Source organism: Equus asinus, chromosome 9 (genome assembly GCF_041296235.1).
Source record: "Equus asinus isolate D_3611 breed Donkey chromosome 9, EquAss-T2T_v2, whole genome shotgun sequence".
NCBI classification, from domain to species: Eukaryota; Metazoa; Chordata; class Mammalia; order Perissodactyla; family Equidae; genus Equus; species Equus asinus.
Genome location: NC_091798.1, coordinates 93,805,879 through 93,826,594, shown reverse-complemented (window position 1 = coordinate 93,826,594; position 20,716 = coordinate 93,805,879). Strand labels below are relative to the sequence as shown.

Genomic DNA, 20,716 nt, shown 5'->3' with positions numbered 1-20,716 from the left:
CGTCATTCCTTGAGCCTGCGCCCTGACGTCACCTTCCTGCGACGGACCGGCCGCTGGCATCGCCGTGTGTCTCGGCGGCTCCCTGCAGGGTCCGCGTGATCTTCTGCGAGTGATCTTGGACTTCCCGGGAGGGGCCCCCGGGGTCCAAGAAGTTCTCCCTGGAGCCGGGGGGTCTTGGGGCACCCTCGGGGCCGGCCGAGGTAGGTGAAGGCGGCTCCCTCGGCGGGCAGCGCCGACTCACGCCTGTTCCCCTCGGCACCTGGCGTGCTCCGCGGGATGGCTCAGTCCTTAAGCAGTCTCTCAGGGTCCGCGTGTTTGGCATCGCCTAGATTCTCCGCCCCTACCGTCGCGTCCTCTCCTGTCCGCCGTTATCAGCCCCAGGAGTGATCCGCACCCCCCGCCCCAGGCAGGGGGCAGGTTTCCATCTGTCTTTGCTCGTGGGGTTCCGTCAGTGTCGATGCCCCCCCACCCCAGCATCTCAAGTGGTCAGTCTGTTTTAATAATATACTTAAAGGCCCGGCTGAAACGCACACTGTGCATCTTTCTGGGAGCCGCCCAGTTAGAATTAACAATCTCTTCTGAACCCTCAGTACTCCGTACGTCGCTTAGAGCACATGTTTGATGTTCTGCACGGTACTGTGCTAGTATATAGTAGGGCCTCTTAGCCATCTTGACCCAGTTTCTCGGGTCCTGACCCTCCGCGATCTTCTTCCTATGCACTCTCACATCACTTCTTGCCTCCGTGCCTTTGCCTGTGTCTCCTCCCCCTCTCCCGCCTCCGGTGCTCTTCCTCCCTTTAATCTGGCAAACCACTGCTCCTGCTCCTCACCGCTTCCTTCTCCAGCTCTAGACTATTGCTCTCAAGGCGGAGTTATGTACTCCGTTGCCTATAGTCTGGTAAGGGACTAAGTCCCACAGGCTAGATGTGGCCCAGGACCTGTTTTTGTGTAGCCGGTGAGCCAAGAATGATTTTTACAGATGAACGTTTGCAATCTGTTCAGTGATAGGAAATACTAACTTTGAACCCGAAGTAAGTGAAATGTTATCCCCCTGGTCCAAAGAATCCCATTCTTTTCATTCATAAAAAATTGTACTCATAATTATTTGGGGAGTTTCATTAGTAAAAAATTGGGGACATTTTTCTTTCTTGCTGTGTAACTACGTAATATCCTCCATTTTGCCTGCTGGCCTGCGAAGCCTAAAGTGTTTATCCATCTGGCCCTTTACAGAAAAAGTTTGTCGACTTTTCCTCTATGGCAATGTTCATATGTAGGCAGCACTTGGGATTTTAATTTTGTGTTTTCCCATAGAACCCAGCACAGTGCTCCTTTCCTTCCTTCCACAAACATTCTTTGAGCACTTTAAAAAAAATCTTCCAGACACCAGATGTTCAGTTTAATGGGAAAAAGAGATCATTACAATGCAGTGTGATTAATTGTATTTACGTAAATATGCAGAGTCTAATAGGATCGGAGAAGACAGGTGCAGGCTGTCTCCAGCCTAGGAGGTCAGAGAAGGTTTCCCGGAGGATGTCATCCTTGAGTTGAGCTTTAAATGATAAATAGGAAGTAGTTAGAAAGAAGTAATTCCTGGCAGAGAGGGCAAATGAGCAAGGATATTGAGGCAGGAAAGAGCAGGATGTGTTAAGGGCATAACCAGAGGTGGAGCTGGAAAGGTAAGCCAGGGCCGAGTCACAGTGGGCCTTAGATGCCATATTGAGGAGCTTGGACCTTCTTTTCTGGGCAGTGTTGGGCTTTGTAGCAAAAGCTAGATTTGCATTGTAATTGGGAACTCTGCTGACTATTTGGAAGATGGGTAAGGGAGTCAGGGATACCCTATATTGCACTATTTCAGTAGAGGAGAAGATCTGAATTAGGGCAGTGGAACTAGGTGGAGTGGACATGATGAAGTTTAGAAAGATAGGGAGATAAAATCCGCAGATATTTGTAACTATTTGGATGTTAAAATGGGGAGGAAGAACAAGTCAAGGCTGATTCCAGATTCCTAGCTGGTGCCAATCACCAGCTGAAATGGAGAATATTGGAGTATGTGAGGGCACAGACTGTGTCTGTTTTACTCACTGTTGTGCCTAGAATGGTGTCCTGCACATTGTAGGTACTTGAATGAACAGAAAATTTCCCCCCTTTTAATCATTGATTGCCATGTTTCATCAAAACAGCCTTTAAATGTGCCGCCCGTATTTATTTCAGTATTACTGAGGCCCTGTTTTCAGTCGTTTTGGAATAGATGATGAGTTGCACCACGGGAATCATTCACCTGATAAAATTGAACCTCTTTTGCAATTGAATAGTCTGCAAAGACATTTTGGCCTAATTATGTGTCAGTTAAAAGTTTTAATTCATTTTTATCCTATTCTGTTACTTTAATTTAGAATTTAATTTCAGAATTGCTGTGTTCTTATTTTCTTTTTTACTGTTTAAACCTTTTAAAATTAACTTTAAACTTCTACATCAGAATATTAGCTTTTAGTTTAACTGTAAGCGTTTAAGTTTTGTTTTAAGTGTCTGCATTGGGATATTAGCTTTGTTTCCTATTTCTCGGCATTTGACAAGTCAAGTCCTGAAACTGTGTTCCTAAGTCATCTTAAGTTTACTTTCAGGAAGCTTTTGTCTTTGCAGTTTCACTTTAGCGTCTTCCCTTGTCAGTAAATGAACATTCTAAGCCCTTGTACGTCTCTCTGCTTTGGCTACTGGATGGCTGAGCCGGATTGATTCCCCAGAGTTGTAAATTGGTCGGTTAGGTGTGAGAGTGTTTGTGTGACCTCTGTGTAGCCGAAGAGCTGGTGTGGTGTGGTGGCCCCGACTCTTCTTCCTGCCTCCTTCAGACTGTCTCGTCTGTGTCACAGTGAAGGGGTTTATTGCTCGCTAATCTGTAAGCTGCCACGAAGCCGGTTGAAAGGACGCAGAGTGAAGATCATGACTATACACACAGGTTTATTAATAATATATATATATAAAATATTTTCTTTTTCAGACGTAGAGCAGAGTGAATATAATTAACGTCAGTTTCAAACTATTTACCCTTGGATATCAGTCCAATTATATGAAATTATGGCTGGTTATAAGCCTGTAGCTATTCAAACATACCCTGTACTTGGAGAAAAAATCACCCAAGATACACTGTACTGGAACAACTATAAGGTAAGAACAGATGATAATGGGGAAGGGGGTTGCATTTCTGCCAGTTTCTCCAGCATGTGTTATACCTTGAGTACTCTGATGGAGAACTAATAACTAAAGATAATCTATCAGCAGCTTATAGTTTGGGCGGAAAATTTGATCTCTGATATTTTTTCTTGGAATTTTATGTGAAAGTCCATACTGCTTAATCAGTTTAATCATGCAAGTGCCTAATACAGAATAGATGATTAATCAGTGCCAAATGAATTAAACTTTAGATTTTGAATCTCATATGCAAGATTTCTTTTTTCCTTTTTTTGAGGAAAGATTTGCTCTGAGCTAATCTCTGTTGCCAGTCCTCTTTTTTCGCTTGAGGAAGATTCGCCCTGAGCTATCATCTGTGCCAGTCTTCCTCTACTTTGTATGTGTGATGCCTCCACAGCATGGCTGATGAGTGGAGTAGGTCTGTACCCAGGATCCGAACCCTCCAACCTGGGCTGCCAAAGCAGGGCGCAGAACTTTAACCACTCGGCCATAGGTCCGGCCCCTTTTTTTCCCCTTTTTAATCTAAGTAGGAAGTGATTCAAAACTAATTGTTCTAAACTATCTGTAAAGGCTTACAAATGATTTTTTTTAAAGATGAGCAACTGAATAGAAAAATGGAAAAGGATTGGGATTGGGCGGTTTATGGAAAAAGAAATTTAAATGGCCAATAACTGTATTAAAAGAGCCTCAGCTCCACTTACAATTGAAGAAATGCAAATTGGAACAATAATTTGGGTACTATTTTTCATCTCTTGGGACAATTGAAGCAGTTTGATCATTGCTACTGGAGGGGGGCAGTTGGAGCAGACTTCCTGGAGGGCAGCATGGCAGTATCTGTTAGGGTAAAAGTACCTTTGGCCTTGTAAATTCCACAGCTTGGAACTAACTCAATGACTATACTCCACGAAATTTGCTAAGACCTGTGTATAAAGATGTTCTTTGAAGTGTTGTTTGTAATATTAGAAATCTTAGAAAAACCTGCGTTCCTTAGTGGTGGACTGGTAAAGTAAATTATCATGTATCCTATAATGGATGGTAAATCTATTGCTCATCTGAAATTACATAAGATGTGTTGTTAAGTGAAAGAAAACCAAGGTTCAGTTGGCCTCATGGTATGATTTTTGTGTCAGTTAAAAATACATGGTGTTAAATGTATGCTGTATAGGCAGAAGTTTTTTTTTCCCAGTAATGGTCACAGAAAACTCCACAGCTGAAGAGAAAGAGTGGAGTGTGGCCTTCCAACCATATATTTATTTACTTTAATGGCAACAGGGATAGTCTGGGTGATGGGGTTTGGACCTTTTTTGCTTTCTTCATATTTCTATGTTAAATATAACCTAGTAAATGTTACTAAGAACACAAAGAAATAGTTGGTAAGAAGTTATATAATGCTTGAATAGGTTTTACCAGTGGTAACTCTGTTAATACTTTGTATTATTTTTCATTAAGACCCCTGTTCAGATCAAGGAGTTCGGTGCAGTGTCAAAAGTTGACTTTTCTCCGCAGCCCCCATATAATTATGCTGTCACAGCTTCTTCAAGGGTAAATATAATATTAAATTTATTTTTCTTTTGTATAATTTATGTTTACTGCTGATCTTGAAGCATCTGCTGAAGTACTGTGTTTTTTATCTTGTTGTAGATTCACATTTATGGCCGGTATTCCCAAGAACCTATAAAAACCTTCTCCCGATTTAAAGACACAGCGTACTGTGCTACTTTTCGACAGGACGGTAGACTGCTGGTGGCTGGCAGTGAAGATGGTGGAGTTCAGCTTTTTGATATAAGTGGGAGGGCTCCTCTCAGGCAGTTTGAAGGCCATACTAAGTAAGAGACCGGTTTTTGTTTTTTTTAAATTTTTTTTATTGAGGTATAATTAACATACAGCATTATATTAGTTTCAGCTAATATAATGTAATATAATATAATACAACATAATTCAATATTTGTATATATTGTGCAATGATCGCCATAATAATCCAGTTAACATCTGTCACCGTACAGTTACAGACAGTTGGTTTTTCTGTGTCCTTTTTTTGTTTTGTCGTCTTGTCAGCTCTGTTCATTTTCTGGGCTTTAAATAAAAACATAGGGACAGTTTTGTGAAGATCATGTACCTTATGTACTTTATTTCCTGGTTGTTCTAAGACAGAATGCTTAACCTGGTCCAGTCCTATGGTCCAGTTTGATGCGGCTCATGAATTCCCTAGAATTGCATGTGACATTTGAGGAAGTACATTGATGTAGGGAGACGTCCTGTGACTTTCATTCACTTCTTAGTGGGTTCTATGGCCTGACTGAGATTACAAACCACTGAGCTCAAGGCAGCCTCACAACTGTTAATGGACTGTGTTAGAGGTTCTCAATTTGAAGTCACGATGAAAGGCAGATTTTCTTTCTTCTTGGATTTAGTATTTTGCCTCTTGATAAATTGGATGTCCAGGGCAATTTTATATTATAAGTTTGTTTCAGGATTACCAATGTCATTGCTGAAATTGGCTGTTGATTTAAAATTTCAAAAGTGTTTTTTATAGGGTATTATCAGGATGGTCTTACCCCATCAGTGAAACATTTAAAATATAACGGAAATTCACTTAACATGATCCTACATAGTAGCAAGTCTCCTTAGAATTTTTTAGAGAACTACTCATTTTGAAATTTTTTAAATTAAATGTTGTTCCAACATTTAAAACATTTACTTTCATTGAGCTGCTAAGTAGAACTGTTAACATATTGGAAAATATAATTTTAAGGCTATTGTTTAATCTTATTAACTTCATAGTGCGGGGGATTTAACATTTTAAATTGGCTTGGAGACAAACACTTGTTTTAAAGATTTTCTTTCTCTCTTGTGGTTTCCTCCTACAGTTACTCCCTGAAACTAAACTGCTCTTTTTGTTATTTGGGGAAAAGGAATGTTTTATGTTAAAAGTGCCAGAAATGTAATTTTTTTTCTTGCTTTTTAATATACTGATTCTTGCCCTTTCAGAGCAGTTCATACAGTAGATTTTACAGCTGACAAATATCATGTGGTCTCTGGGGCTGATGATTATACAGTTAAATTATGGGATATTCCAAACTCCAAAGAAATTCTGACATTCAAAGAACATTCTGATTATGTGAGGTGTGGATGTGCTAGCAAACTGAACCCAGATCTCTTTGTAACAGGTTGGTGAACTCTTTTTTTTTTTCCCTCCTAAAGTTGATAATTTTATTATGATATACTTTAATATTGCTTTGGGACTCTTGGAATAGAGGAGTTTAAAAACTTTTTATAAAGAAATATGTTTCTATTAGTTTTCTTTTCTTTTTCTTTTGGTGGTTGTTCTTACTGCCCTCGAGGTGTGTTTGGAAACGTCAGGCTGCCTTGAAAACATTAAGACAGTCAGGACTGTAATGGGTTTAGCACTCTGGTTTTCACAGAGCCTCAGCAGCCAGGAAAGAAAGAGTCTGGCTCAGTGTTTGTGGGTCCCTCTGCAGAGATTCCAGGTGGTCCAGCAGTGACGGGGCCTGAAGTAGGATGGTTGAAGATTCTGTGGAGTGTAGGGTATATAGTGCTTCCTGAGAGACAGTCAGTGGTACCGGGGGGCTGGAAGTACTGCGTCTTCATGAATATATGTGTATCTTTTTAAAATTGCATCTAATGTTTTTCTCCTTATAAAATTCATGTTTGAATAAACACAGATGCACACAGAGTTTTTGTTGTTTTAAGTAGTGCAACTCACATAATACAAAATTGACATTTTAGGGTCATACGATCATACTGTGAAGATGTTTGATGCCCGAACAAGTCAGAGTGTTATCTCTGTTGAGCATGGGCAGCCAGTGGAGAGCGTTCTGCTTTTTCCCTCTGGAGGTCTTCTGGTATCAGCAGGTATTTCTTTTCAAAATTACTTTCACCAGTATGTTGGTCTTGAGTCAGATTTTTCTTTATCTGTTACTTTTTGTAATTTATCAGTGTGAACTTGAATTGCATATCTAGGTTTTTGCTCAAACAGTTGGTAAGTGGGACAGGCAAGCAGTTATTAATTGAGTACCTAGTGTGGGCCAATACACATAGGATCTCTACTGTCCTAGGTGAGCCTACAAAGTGGTTAGTTTTCTCCCCATTTTGCAACTAAGGAAATAAATAAAAGTATTTAGTAATTTGTCCAAGACAAAGTGGTCACTGGCAGGTCTGGAATCCCGGAACTTGAGAGCCTGCATTGTGTACTTAGTTAACCCAGAAGTCCGGGTCATACTCCTGCTCTTACTCCTGCCTGGGAGACCTGTGGCAGCTTTTGAAAGACAGGTTCTTCCAGATCTGGAGTCAGCCTTGTCCCTTATGTGATGCCGGGTTGAAATGTGGTAGTGCCGGAGGAGGAGATCGTGTGGAGTCAAAGGGGCCTTGGTACAGTTTTCATCAAGTTGGAACTCAAGTGTTTTTTGTTACGCTGGTCATAGTGCATTCTCAGAATTATACTGGAAGAAGGAAATTGGCTTTTTTCATTTGTCAAGTCAAAATTAATGTGTTGACCTTAGAAGAATACATAGGTAGTGTGTATACTTTATAGCATATATATGGCTGTGGCTCTTTTTTTTTTTCTTAATTCTAAAATCCAAATAGAAATTATCTTGTTTTATACTCTTTTCCCCAGTACCTATTGGATTTCAAAATAAGTTGATAACTTTGTCAGATGTATCCATTTATCTCGCTGTCATTTTGAGAAATGGGAGTAAGTTTAAGTTGAACAGGGAGAATAGATACCTCTGTGCTGATCTCCACTGTGTCACTAACTAATTGTGTGACCTAGGGCAATCTGCTAACTTCTGTAGACCTTGAAGATGAGGGGTTGGACTAGGTCAGTGGTTCCACTCTGTCATCTCTCATGAGCTGCCACGTGTGGGGACACAGGGCCTGGGAGCTGGCAGTCAGGATAGGCAAGAGCTGTGCTTCCCTCCAACCCCTTTTTATTTTACCTCCTAGACTTGTTCAATATTTTGTTGAAAGAAAAGATGCTGCATTAAGAAAGTTCTTTTAAACCATTGGGTTAAGTAGCCTTTAAGGATCCTTCCAACTCTTGGAGTAAAAGTTATTGGGAAGTTTTTCAGTTTTGTTGTGATTCACAAAATTTTTAGGAAATCTACATTATTCATTTCCATGGTTGTGCAAAATTCCTTTTGAAGAATGATTTTGTTACAAATTTCTTACAGTCTTTTTTTGTTATACTTTTTGTTTTGCCAGGCAGTTCTGTGTACTCTAACGTATGAAATTATTGAAGCATCCTAACAGTTCTGTGAGGTAGAGACTGTTAGAGTTCAGTCGCACACCCAGTAAATGACAGAGCCAGCTGTGCAACCAGCCGGGCTGGCTTTGAGTCCCTCACTTAACGTCTGTGCTGTGGAGGGTCTGGTGAAGAGTGCTTTTCACATCTTTAAGATCGGTAATCTGTAGGCAGAACATCAAACTAGCAATTATGTCTTTTTACAGGAGGTCGCTATGTTAAAGTCTGGGACATGCTGAAAGGAGGACAGTTGCTGGTGTCCTTGAAAAATCATCATAAAACTGTGACGTGTTTATGTCTGAGCAGCTCTGGGCAAAGGTTGCTCTCTGGCTCACTGGACAGGTTAGCATTTTCGTTTTCTTTCTTTATTGTTATTAGTGTACAAGTGTTTCCTGCTTGAGGAAATGAGTTATTGCTGCAGTATTGGGACAAAATCAATACTCTGCCAAATGATTTCTATAAAAAAAAAATTGTTGAGTTGAAAATAGTTTTGATCTTTTATTTACACATATACCAAACTTATTTTCTCCTTTGACGTAACTTACTGCTTTAACTTATACTTAAGGAACTTTACTGAACCATTCGAATGTTAATCTTCTAAAATAATAGTATTTTTTTAAAAAATCGTTATATAATGAACTAACAGAAAAAGATCTCAAGAACTCAATCCCATTCACGACCGCAACAAAAAGAATAAAATACCTTGGGATAAATTTAACCAAGGAAGTGAAAGATCTATACAATGAAAACTACAAGACCTTCTTGAAAGAAATTGATGGCGACATAAAGAGATGGAAAGACATTCCATGCACATGGATTGGAAGAATACACATAGTTAAAATGTCCATACTACCTAAAGCAATCTACAGATTCAACGCTATCCCAATCAGAATTCCACTGTCATTCTTCACAGAAATTGAACAAAGAATCCAAAAATTCATATGGGGCAACAAAAGACCCCAAATTGCTAAAGCAATCCTGAGAAAGAAGAACAAAGCTGGAGGCATCACAATCCCTGACTTCAAAACATACTACAAAGCCACAGTAATCAAAACAGCATGGTACTGGTACAAAAACAGATGCACAGATCAATGGAACAGAATTGAAAGCCCAGAAATAAAACCACACATCTATGGACAGCTAATCTTTGACAAAGGAGCTGAGGCCCTACAGTGGAGGAAAGAAAGTCTTTTCAACAAATGGTGCTGGGAAAACTGGACAGCCAATGTAAAAGAATGAAAATCAACCATTCTTTTTCACCATTTACTAAAATAAACTCAAAATGGATCAAAGACCTAAAGATTAGGCCTGAAACAATAAGTCTTCTAGAAGAGAATATCGGCAGCACACTCTTTGACATCAGCTTCAAAAGAATCTTTTCGGACACCATAACTCCTCAGACAAGGGAAACAATAGAAAGAATAAACAAATGGGACTTCATCAGATTAAAGAGCTTCTTCAAGGCAAATGAAAACAGGATTGAAACAAAAAAGCCCACTAATTGGGAAAAAATATTCACAAGTTATTTATCCGACAAAGGGTTAATCTCCATAATATACAAAGAACTCACACAACTCAACAATAAAAAATCAAACAACCCAATTACAAAATGGGCAGGGAACATGAGCAGACATTTCTCCAAAGAAGATATATGGATGGCCATTTGACACATGAAAAGATGCTCATCATAACTAATCATCAGGGAAATACAAATCAAAACTACACTAAGATATCACCTTACACCTGTTAGAATGGCAAAAATATCCAAAACCAAGAGTGACAAATGTTGGAGAGGCTGTGGAGAAAAGGGAACCCTCATACACTGTTGGTGGGAATGCAAACTGGTGCAGCCACTATGGAAAACAGTATGGAGAGTCCTCAAAAAGTTAAGAATAGAAATACCTTATGACCCAGCCATCCTACTACTGGGTATATATCCTAAGAACCTGAAGTCAGCAATTCCAGAAGTTCCATGCACCCCTATCTTCATTGCAGCATTATTCACAATAGCTAAGTCATAGAACCAACCTAAGTGCCCAGCAACTGATGATTAGATAAAGAAGCTGTGGTATATATACACAATGGAATACTACTCAGCCATAAAAAAGGACAAAGTCGTCCCATTCACAACAACATGGATAGACCTTGAGAGTATTATGTTGAGTGAAATAAGCCAGACAGAGAAAGACGAACTCTGTATTACTCCACTCATAGGTGGTGGTTAACATATGGACAAAGAGAACTGATCGGTGGTTACCAGGGGAAAGGGGGGTGGGGGGAGGGCACTAGGGGTGAAGTGGTGTAACTACAACATGACTAATAATAATGTACAACTGTAATTTCACAAGGATGTTAACTTTTATAACCTTAATAAAAAAATCATTGCATATTCTAAAATATTTATAATGAGTATATATATTCTAGCTTATAGTCTTTAAAACTTCATGTAAAAATTTCAATACCTTAATGTGGTCCACATATTTCTATTTTAAATAGGTATTAGTATTCCATTAGTTCATGTTCTAGACAGTGCTGTCCAGTAGAAATAGAATGCGAGCTACCTGTGAAATTTTAAATGTTTTAGTAGCCCCCACTAAAAAGGTAAAAAGAACCAGGTAAAACTAATTTATTTTATTTAGTCCAATGTATCTAAAATGTGTAATTTAATGTGTAATCAATGTAAAAATTATTAGTGAGGTGCTAGAAACAAGTTAGACATCTAATACGTGCCCTATGATACAATAATAATATTTTACAATGATTAAAGTGAAATATAGTTGTACTTAACAGAAAAATATTTTTCCCTGCCTCTCTTCTAAAATTTAAACTTAAGTTAATTAAAATTAAATAAAATAAAAAATTTAGTTCTTCATTTTCACTAGCCACAATTTGAGTGCTCAACAGCCACACGTGGCTAGAACTATGCTACCGTTCTGGAATTTACTTATAGTCGTCTTTTGTTGCTCATTTTATTTCCGTATTTCATTTTTTCACTGTTATAGAAAGTCTTAGTTTTTCAGCATGTTTATTGAAGAGTATACATATTTTAAAAGCTAGAAAGTATTTCTAATACAAAGGAATTTTTATGTAAATGTGTATAGCAAATTCTCTGAAATAGTGTTACTAGGCAATTTGAAACTTGATTTTTAGATGTGTCCCTTAAAAGCTAAGTGTAAGTTGCCTCAATTCATAGTAGTTACCAACCCAGAGTGATTTTTGCCCCCCAGGAGATATTTGGCAATGTCTAGAGACATTTTTGGTTGTTGTCACAACTTGGGGGCAGAGTGTTGCTGGAGTCTAGTGGGTAGAGGCTGAGGATGCTGTGAAACGTCCTGCAGTGCACAGAACATGTGTCAGTAACGCTGAGGCTAGAGATCCTGCTCTCACTTCCAGTGGGCTTCCACTGACGCTGCTGCCTTACTCTCAGGTTTAGCTTCAGGTGGCCGTGGCTCATGGTCTGTGCTGGTGGTTAGTCAGTCTTTATGCAAACATTGTGGTTAGTGCTGATGAACAGTTCATTTCAAAAAGAGATTCAGCGATGAATTAGTTTGTAATTAATATTACTAATCATTGTTTTTCTTCATTATTGTGTACATTTTAATATTCATATACTGACTTTCCAAAAAATAGAAAACTTGCTGTTTAACTGCTTTCCTAGATGATTTGTGACGACACTTTCCTTTTTATTAGGAAGGTGAAAGTATATAGCACAACTTCGTACAAAGTGGTCCACAGTTTGGATTATGCAGCTTCAATTTTGAGTCTTGCACTCGCAGTAAGTAGTTTTAGCTGTTTTTAAAGCTTTCACTAACCTTGTCTGCTAAATGAAACTGAAATGGAATTTTAGGGTTTATCTTTGTATTTGAATAAGTCTTATTTTCTTCTTGCCACACTAGATAACTGAGTTGAGGCAATTGCGAGAATATCTGACCTGCCCCCATAACTTGGCCTGAGTTCGGTCTAGGTCTCACTCCTGCATAGCCGGAACCACGTGCCGTGCTGCGGGCGCTGTGAGCACCTGGGCCCGCCCAGGAAGTTGAGTCTCTTCAACAGTGTAACCAAGGGTGCAGTGCACCGGGAAGGCAGGTCGGCTCTCTGAGCAAAAAAAAGCAGGGGGCAGCAAAATGCAATAGCTCCTTTTCTTTGTTGACTCCTCTTTCCGGAATTCCACCTTTAAGTCTCATGAGCCATCGAGGAGGAGGAGATTTGAATACATTTTGTAGAAATTTGAATTGGGAGAGGAAAAGCTTATTACAAATATTACTACAAAATTATTTTTTATAAATTATTACAAAATATTTTCTTGGCAAGATTGTGGAAAGTCATGCCATCATATAATCCTTTTTCTAATAAGAAGATGCAGGGAAAAAATTAGTTTGAAAGTTTCCCAAGATGTCATTAACTGTGTGTTATTATACAAACTGACAGTGATAATTTATAACAGGTATAATAAGTTCTGTCAACATAAATAGTATCTTTGAGGAAAAAGTGATTTTGCTCTAAGTTTTTGCATAGATCATTGTTAGGCAGAGTATATCCGAATGGAACTCTTGGTGAAAGTGTGGATAAGTGGCAAACTCATTGTGATAAATTATGAGTTAAAAATAGTAAGAAAAAGTAAGGTAAGTTATGAGTTAGGAACGGACTAACTTATTTTTCTAATTGCTGTTAGCATGAAGATGAGACAATAGTTGTAGGAATGACCAATGGAATACTGAGTGTCAAACATCGGAAATCTGAAGCAAAGAAGGATTCTCTTCCCAGGAGAAGAAGGCCTGCATATCGAACCTTTATTAAAGGAAAAAGTTACATGAAGCAACGGGTATTTGTGTATTTCTTACATTTATTTAAAGGTGAAATTTGTTAGAGTAGCTGACTCCATCTCTGCGTTACTGGAAAGTGTTGTTCACATAGCATTTAACTTTATTTTGCTTTTCTCCGCATCAGATTTATCTCCAGATTGCTGGATTGGGGACATTATTAATAACTAACGGGAAATAAGGGCTACTTTATTTAATACCCTGAATCATAACAATGGCATAGTGCTTTACCAGCTTCAAAATAATGTCTTTCACGTGCTATCTGATCTGATCTAAATAGCCCTGAAAAGCAGTAGAGCCAAGAGTGTCCCCATTTGGCATCTGAGAAGTGGAGATATAAAGAATTTGTGGTTGATTCAGGATTTCGTTACTGGTAGCCAGAGTTGTTGGGACTAGATGGAACTTTCTCTGATTCTTGTTTTCCTTTTCTACTAAATCATACTGCCTGCCACGTAAAGAGAATTGAAATGAGTAATGTTTGCCTAGAATTGAGGTATTGTGTATGTATGGCAAATTAAAGTCATAGGAGAGTGAGAGCACATTGGTGTGGCAGGTTATTCCATTTTCATATAATCTGCATGATGGGCCTGCGACCATTATTTATGATATAATTCAGGGGCACCCTGGTATAAAAGCAAGCATACCACTGTGAAAAAGTGTATTTTAAATGAAACTCTATACAGATAATGATTTTTCCTTGTAAATTTACTTTTCAATACAGGATGACATTTTGATCAACAGGCCTTCCAAGAAACACCTAGAATTGTATGACAGGGATCTGAAAAATTTCCGGGTCTCTAAGGCACTTGACAGAGTCCTTGAGGTGAGTGATTTTCTTTTTATTAAGACTTTCCTTTTTTAGAGCAGTTTTAGGTTCACAGCAAAGTTGAGGGGAAGGTACAGAGATTTTGCTTACAGCCTCTGCCCCCGCACATGCAGAGCTTCCCCCGTTATCAACATCCACCACTGAGTGGTCCATTCGTTACAATGATGAATCTGCAAGGAGCGTATATATAATTTTTTATTGAGGTCACATTGGTTTATAACAGTATGTAAATTTCAGATGTACATCATATTTCAACTTCTGTATAGACTGCATCCTCCTCCCCAACCAAAGTCTAGTTGCCATCCATCACCGTACACATGTGCCCCTTTTCCCCTCCCCCTTCCCTCTTCCCCTGAGGTAACCACCAGTCTGGTCTCGGTATCTATGTGTTTATTTGTTTGTTTATCTTCTCCATCTGACGTATTTCACTTAGCATAATACCCTCAGGGTCCATCTACCTGGCACAATTTGGTCTTTTTTATGGCTGAGTGGTATTCCATTGTGTGTATATCTATCTATCTATCTGTCTATCTATCTATCTATCTATCTATCTATACCACATCTTCTCTATCCATTCATCTATTGATGGGCACTTAGGTTGCTTCCAAGTCTTGGCTGTTGTGAATAATGCTGCAGTGAACATAGGGGTGCATATATTTTTTCACTAGTGTTTTCGTTTTCTTTCGGTAAATACCCAGAAGAGAAATAGCTGGATTATATGGTATTTCTATTTTTAGTTTTTTGAGAAATTTGCATACTGTTTCCCATAGTGGCTGCACTAGTTTGCACTCCCACCAGCAGGGTATGAGGGTTCCCTTTTCTCCACATCCTCTCCGACCCTTGTTATTTTTTGTCGTGTTAATTATAGCCATTCTGACAGATGTGAGGTGATATCTCACTGTAGTTTTGATTTGCATTTTCCTAATAATTAGTCATGTTGAAACTCTTTTCATGTGCCCCTTGGCCTTCTGTATATCTTTGGAAAAATGTCTCTTCTGCCCATTTTTTGATTGGGTTCGTTTTTTTCTTGAGTTGTACAAGTTCTTTATATATTTTGGATGTTAACCCCTTATTGGATATATGATTTTCCTGTATCTTCTCCCAGTTATTAGGTTGTCCTTTTGTTTTGTTGATGGTTTCCTTTGCCATGCAGAAGCTTTTAGTTTGATGTAGTCCCATTTATTTATAAGGAGCATATTTTTAGAAGAATCATTTTATTACCTGCCTTGTGTGTTACCATGACTCAAAACTGTGAAGATAAATACCTATTTAAATTTGGTAATTGTTAGTGAGTTCCAAGACTATGATTTTTTCTTGTGCTGTCTTGTCTGCTCGCGTTGACTCTGAAAATCTCTCTAGCCCAGTTGTACAATAAAGACACCTGAGGTTACAGTTTCCATCATAAAGGAGCTAAACCGAAGAGGAGTCCTTGCAAATGCCCTTGCAGGTCGGGATGAAAAGGAAATCAGTCGTGTTCTTAATTTTCTGATAAGGTATGTTTTATGTCTATGAAACACATGTGTTTGCATCTGAAATTCTTTATCTCCAAATGAGAGACATTTACTTTTAGTTAGATCTTTATAGAGAACTGATGGAACAATTCACTACATCTATTTTAAGGAGTTTTTTTTAAAGTTTGCAAATTTCAGTAAACAGAATTTTTGCTTTTTTAGGAATCTGTCTCAGCCAAGATTTGCCCCTGTTTTGATCAATGCTGCTGAAATAATTATCGGTGAGTAGGTGTTAAAACTTGAAAAATCCTAGCATGCTTGCAAAAGTAGAGTTGGCAAACAATGAAATAAAATTTATTGAAATATCTTGTTTTTAGCAATTCTCCAATAAATATTTTCATGGAGAAAACAACCAACAGTAAATTGATATGTTTTAAAATGGAGTAAAATGTTTACAGTGATTTGACTTAGAATTTCTGGAAGTGGGGATATTATAATTAAAAACATTTTTTTCTTCAATGTCTGCAATGACCATGACTATTTTTAAGTGGGAAAATGAAAATAAGTCAGAACTCCACACTGCACTTTCTGTAATTCTTTTTGAAATAGGTTTATTCAGACGGATTGTTTACTTTCTATAAATCATAAATTCTAAAATAAGTACAGATTTCTCAGTGTCTTTATATACAGTATTTTTACACTTTTTCTTAATATTGCTGTTCATTTAGAAAGTTATTTCTAGTGAATGTGTTCTTTCTCTTTCTAGATATCTATCTGCCTGTGATTGGTCAGTCACCTGTAGTTGATAAAAAGTTTTTGGTGCTTCAAGGACTTGTAGAAAAAGAGATTGATTACCAAAGAGAACTCTTAGAAACCTTGGGCATGATGGATATGCTCTTTGCTACCATGACAAGGAAAGACAGCACTTTGGTCTGGCAGCGCACGTCTGGCGGATTGCTAGAGAACAAGAAGGTGGAATCGTAGTGTCTGCTTAGTCAGACACAGAAGAACTCCTAGCTTGGATTAGATTTGATTCTATTAACTGTTGGAAAGAGAATCTCCTTGACACATTATAAAAAACTATTTATAGAAGCAATTTTGTGAAAGAGATTGGAATAACTATGATTGGAAAATAAGTCCCAGTTTTAAGATGTGGCTTTTCATGTAATACTGTGGTTTATTTCACGGCATCTTTGGCTGAAAGAGCTCAGTTATTTTGGTCACGGTGTATGTCTACCTTGGCCAAGTCGATAGTACTTTTAATACAGCAAAGCTCTGCATCACGTTTGGGTCGGCATTCAGAACTCTGGAGAGGGCTTCAACTGGGAATCCTGCCACCAGAACAGGGCTTTAGTTTTTACTGCGGTCCTGGAAAAACAACAACAAAACAAATGGCAACAAGTAAATTCTTTGTTCACTCTGATCAGTGCCTTGGGATTTCCAGGCGGCAGCTGAGCTTGCCTCCCCTCTCCTGGACCCTGGACTCATCCTGGGTCCCATGTTCTGCTTCAGCTGGTGATAGGACTGCCCCTGCTCTGTGTGTGGCGCATGCACGGCCAACTCTGGGTAACTGACACTAGTTAGCTGGGTGTTCAGAGCGTCATGAGGCAGATTGGAACCCTGCACGGCATGCTCTCTGCCCCAGCTTTTCTCTGTTTCTTCAGTCGTGACTATCCTTCTCAGAACAAGATCTACAGACAGACCTTACTGGACCACGTTTTTCTCCTTCTCCTCAATATGCAGCCTTTGTACCAAGTTTTCAGCTTGCTTGGGTCAGGGGATGTTAAATGTGCCGTTGCTCCATTGCTCTTGTAATAAAGAGCGTCCAGCCTTTTACACGGGTGGTTGGCGCTTACCTCCCAGCTGCCTCCCCTCCGAAAACCGTTTGCTGTGTGTTTAGATTTGTTTCTCTGTTCTTCACAATCATCTTGTCTTTCAGAACTCCAATCCAGAGTAGCTTGCTTTGGAAAATAGGTTATTTTTTTAAAGTTGAACGTAAATTACATTTTTTTATAAAGAGATTCTTACTTTCTTCTTGAATTTCTGAGATGTATCCGAGATGTATTCCTGCTGCCTAGTCACTGGCTAGCGCCTCCTGGCACCCCGATTTCACACTACCTCTCCCACCTTCTCCCAGTTCCTCTGCCACTGTAAGTAGTTCTCTCTGTAGGGAAATGTGCCTTGGGGTGGAAGAACCCATTGGTCCAGGAAGATTTTGTAATGGGAATCTCCTCTTAAAATTTCAGTGTGGTGAATTCAGATTTTTTTTAAAGCAAAAAAGATATTTCTATGTTTTAGTAACAACATGTGCTCAAAAATAGGATCTAGTTTCCTCTTCACGAGTTGATGTAAACAGTCCTGCAGCAGATGGCTTTAAGAAACCAAGAAATTGCTCCCCTGCGTAATTAGGAGATTAGTCAAGGTCAGAAACTGTGTCTTCATGTTGAAAAGGGTTAATTTATTTAAATAAATTTTGTATTTAAAAGCTTTTTTAAAACTTTAACTTCACAAGTATGCTGATAATTTGTATATTAGTAAAACTTAGAAGTTGAAATTGTATCTTAAAGCTAGCTGCCAACAAGCGTGTAACATGTGACAAGGGTTTTCCCATCCGTTATTTTATTTCGTTCTCACCCCAGCCGTCCAAGGCTGGTGTTCTCGTTTAACAGTGAACCGCGGCAGTGGTTACTTCACCTTTGAATTCTCCGAGCTTGACTACGCGTCATCCCCATGCTCTGGACTGGCCTGCCTGCTGGACAGAGACTCCTCACTCCCTTAACAGCGTCGCCGAGTGCTGCCGTCCTTAGATGAAATGTGTATTGATTACAGGTTGTTAAAAGGGTCAGGAAACAATTCCCGTAGCCCTCAATGCTTAGGTGTTAAATTCAGGAATGGTTTTTATAGTCACTGGGACAAACTGGCATTTGTTATTTGAAGTATTTAAACATAACCAGCACCTTACAGTAGGTGACATTGGCCTTCGGATTCTAATTTAAAATGCCTAACAGGTTTTTCAACTTGGGAATTTTAGTGGAAAGGTATTTTAAAATGTTACTAAGCCTGCAAAAATACTGAAGTGTTTCAGAGAACTTGGAAAGTCACTGTACATTTAATTTATTATATTTATAAGAGTTCAGTGCTTGAGAAGGTTTTGCTTGTTGGGTCAAGCATTTGAAATGCTATTTACAAGAAAACCAAATATCTTAAATGTGTAAATGCTGTTAAGTTGTTTAAAGGAATTTGGATTGTAAATGAGATTGTTTAAGGAAATTCAATCTGTTCAACTTAAATCAACTCTATCAAATGTTAATTAAAGGCCCCCTTAAAAGTGATTATATTAAAATGTACTAGTTTTCTGAATGGAATATTTGTTAGTTTTTTAAAAGCTTTAAGGAAAGTTTTAAAATGCTTAATTTTAACAAGTAACCATAAATTGTCTTTCCTGTGGACAAAACCCCCTTTCGGACGCTAAAAACCCTCCTTGGTAAGTAGGTGACACGCCCTTCCCCTGCCGTCCCCCCTGGACTGTGGCTGGTGCATCTGGGCCCAGCTCTCTCAGCAGGGACTTGTCACTGAGATTTATAACGATATTTATGATCTGGGAAAGTGTGGGGCTGGCAGTGCTGTGTTTGGGTCATCAGCAGAGGAAGCTGGTCTGCAGAGAAAGTAAACCAGACAAGGCAGGTCAGACTAGAGAAGAGAGAAGCCATCTTAGTGCTCGTGGTTTCTGTCTCCCTTCCAGCTCCCCTCCGGCTCTGCCTCCCCCTCAGGGCCCCATGAGGGTCTGGAACCCTCCCGTGTGTGCTTTCTGCTCAGGTGAGTGTGAGTGGTTTCTCTTATTTATGACCGAATGACTCCAAGGACACTGGCTGACTGATCCTTAATACTCGTTGAGACACACACATTAGAGGCCAGGGGCCTGGGGTTACAGCACTGAACAAAATAGATGAAATCCCTGTTCTCTTGGAACTAACATCCTACTGGGAGAGGCAAATGTGCAGTAAACGAGTGAGATACCCGCTGGGTCAGACAGTGCTCGATGGTACGGAGTCCAGCAGAATAGAAGGCAGGGTAGGTGGGTTGTAGTTTTCAACAGAGAAGTGAGGGAAGGCCTCAAGGGGGCGACCATTGGACAAAGACCAGAAGGAAATGAAGAGGGATTCTCAGGGTCATCTGGGGCAGAGTGCAGAGATCTGAGGCAGAAACACGCCTGGTAAGTTTGGGATAGCTCGGTGGCTAATGGAGCTGATGGAGCAAGGGAGAGCAGAGTGGGGACAAAGTCAGGGAGTGGGATAGGAACGATTCGGGGCATTCAGGCAGCTGGTTGGGGAGTTTCACCATAAAGGGGAGCAGAAAAATGAAGCAATGGCTGGAGGGTTGTGAGGTCAAAAAGGTTTTCTAAAGAAAACAACTTTGATATGCAATCGATATGCTAAAAGCTGCATGTTTTAACAGTGTTCAGTTTGATCTGTTTTGACATGTACACACCCGTGAAGCCATCACTACAAGCAAGATAATGAAGATGTCTGTCACCCTCAGAAATTTCCTCCTGCCCCTTCCTCAGGCGACCGCTGGTGTACTTTGTTTCACTGTTGATTCATGGGTCAGTTTGCATTTGCTGCAATTTTATATAAATGGAATCACAGAATTTAGGATTGGAGGGCCTGGCTGCTTTCACTTAGCATAAATGTTTTGAGATTCCTAATTCGTTTGAGATCTAAACTGGAAGAAATTACAGAATGTATGCTGATGGGGATAATTCTTTTTTTTTAAAATATTTATTTGCAGTAACATTGGTTTATAACACTATATAAATTTCAGATGTATATAGTTATATATTTCAGTTTCTGTGTAGATTACATCATCTTCACCACCCAAAGACTAATTACCATCCATCGCCACACACATGTGCCTAATTACCCCTTTCACTCTCCCTCCCCCCTTGCCCTCTGGTAACCACCAATCCAATCTCTGTTGCTATGTGTGTGTGTGTGTCGTTTTTTTAATTTTCTGCTTATGAGTGAGATCAAACAGTATTTGACTTTCTCCCTCTGACTTATTTCACTTAGCATAATACCCTCAAGGTCCATCCATGTTGTCACAAATGGCTGGATTTCATCGTTTCTTATGGCTGAGTAGTATTCCATTGTGTATATATACCACATCTTCTT

The 20,716-nt window shown here is 39.3% G+C and overlaps 1 protein-coding gene across 1 annotated transcript; it reads left to right on the top strand.

The window, feature by feature from the left end:
* Positions 1-59: 59 nt before the first annotated feature.
* UTP15 (UTP15 small subunit processome component) lies at positions 60-18,908 on the top strand. Its single transcript, XM_070517957.1, has 13 exons — positions 60-200; positions 2,995-3,161; positions 4,635-4,727; positions 4,827-5,011; positions 6,174-6,352; positions 6,933-7,058; positions 8,655-8,790; positions 12,139-12,223; positions 13,121-13,270; positions 13,990-14,091; positions 15,454-15,587; positions 15,768-15,826; positions 16,312-18,908. Exons 2-13 carry the CDS (start codon positions 3,072-3,074, stop codon positions 16,527-16,529), a joined length of 1,557 nt encoding a protein of 518 aa, XP_070374058.1. The 5' UTR covers positions 60-200; positions 2,995-3,071; the 3' UTR covers positions 16,530-18,908.
* The last annotated feature ends 1,808 nt before the right edge of the window (positions 18,909-20,716 follow it).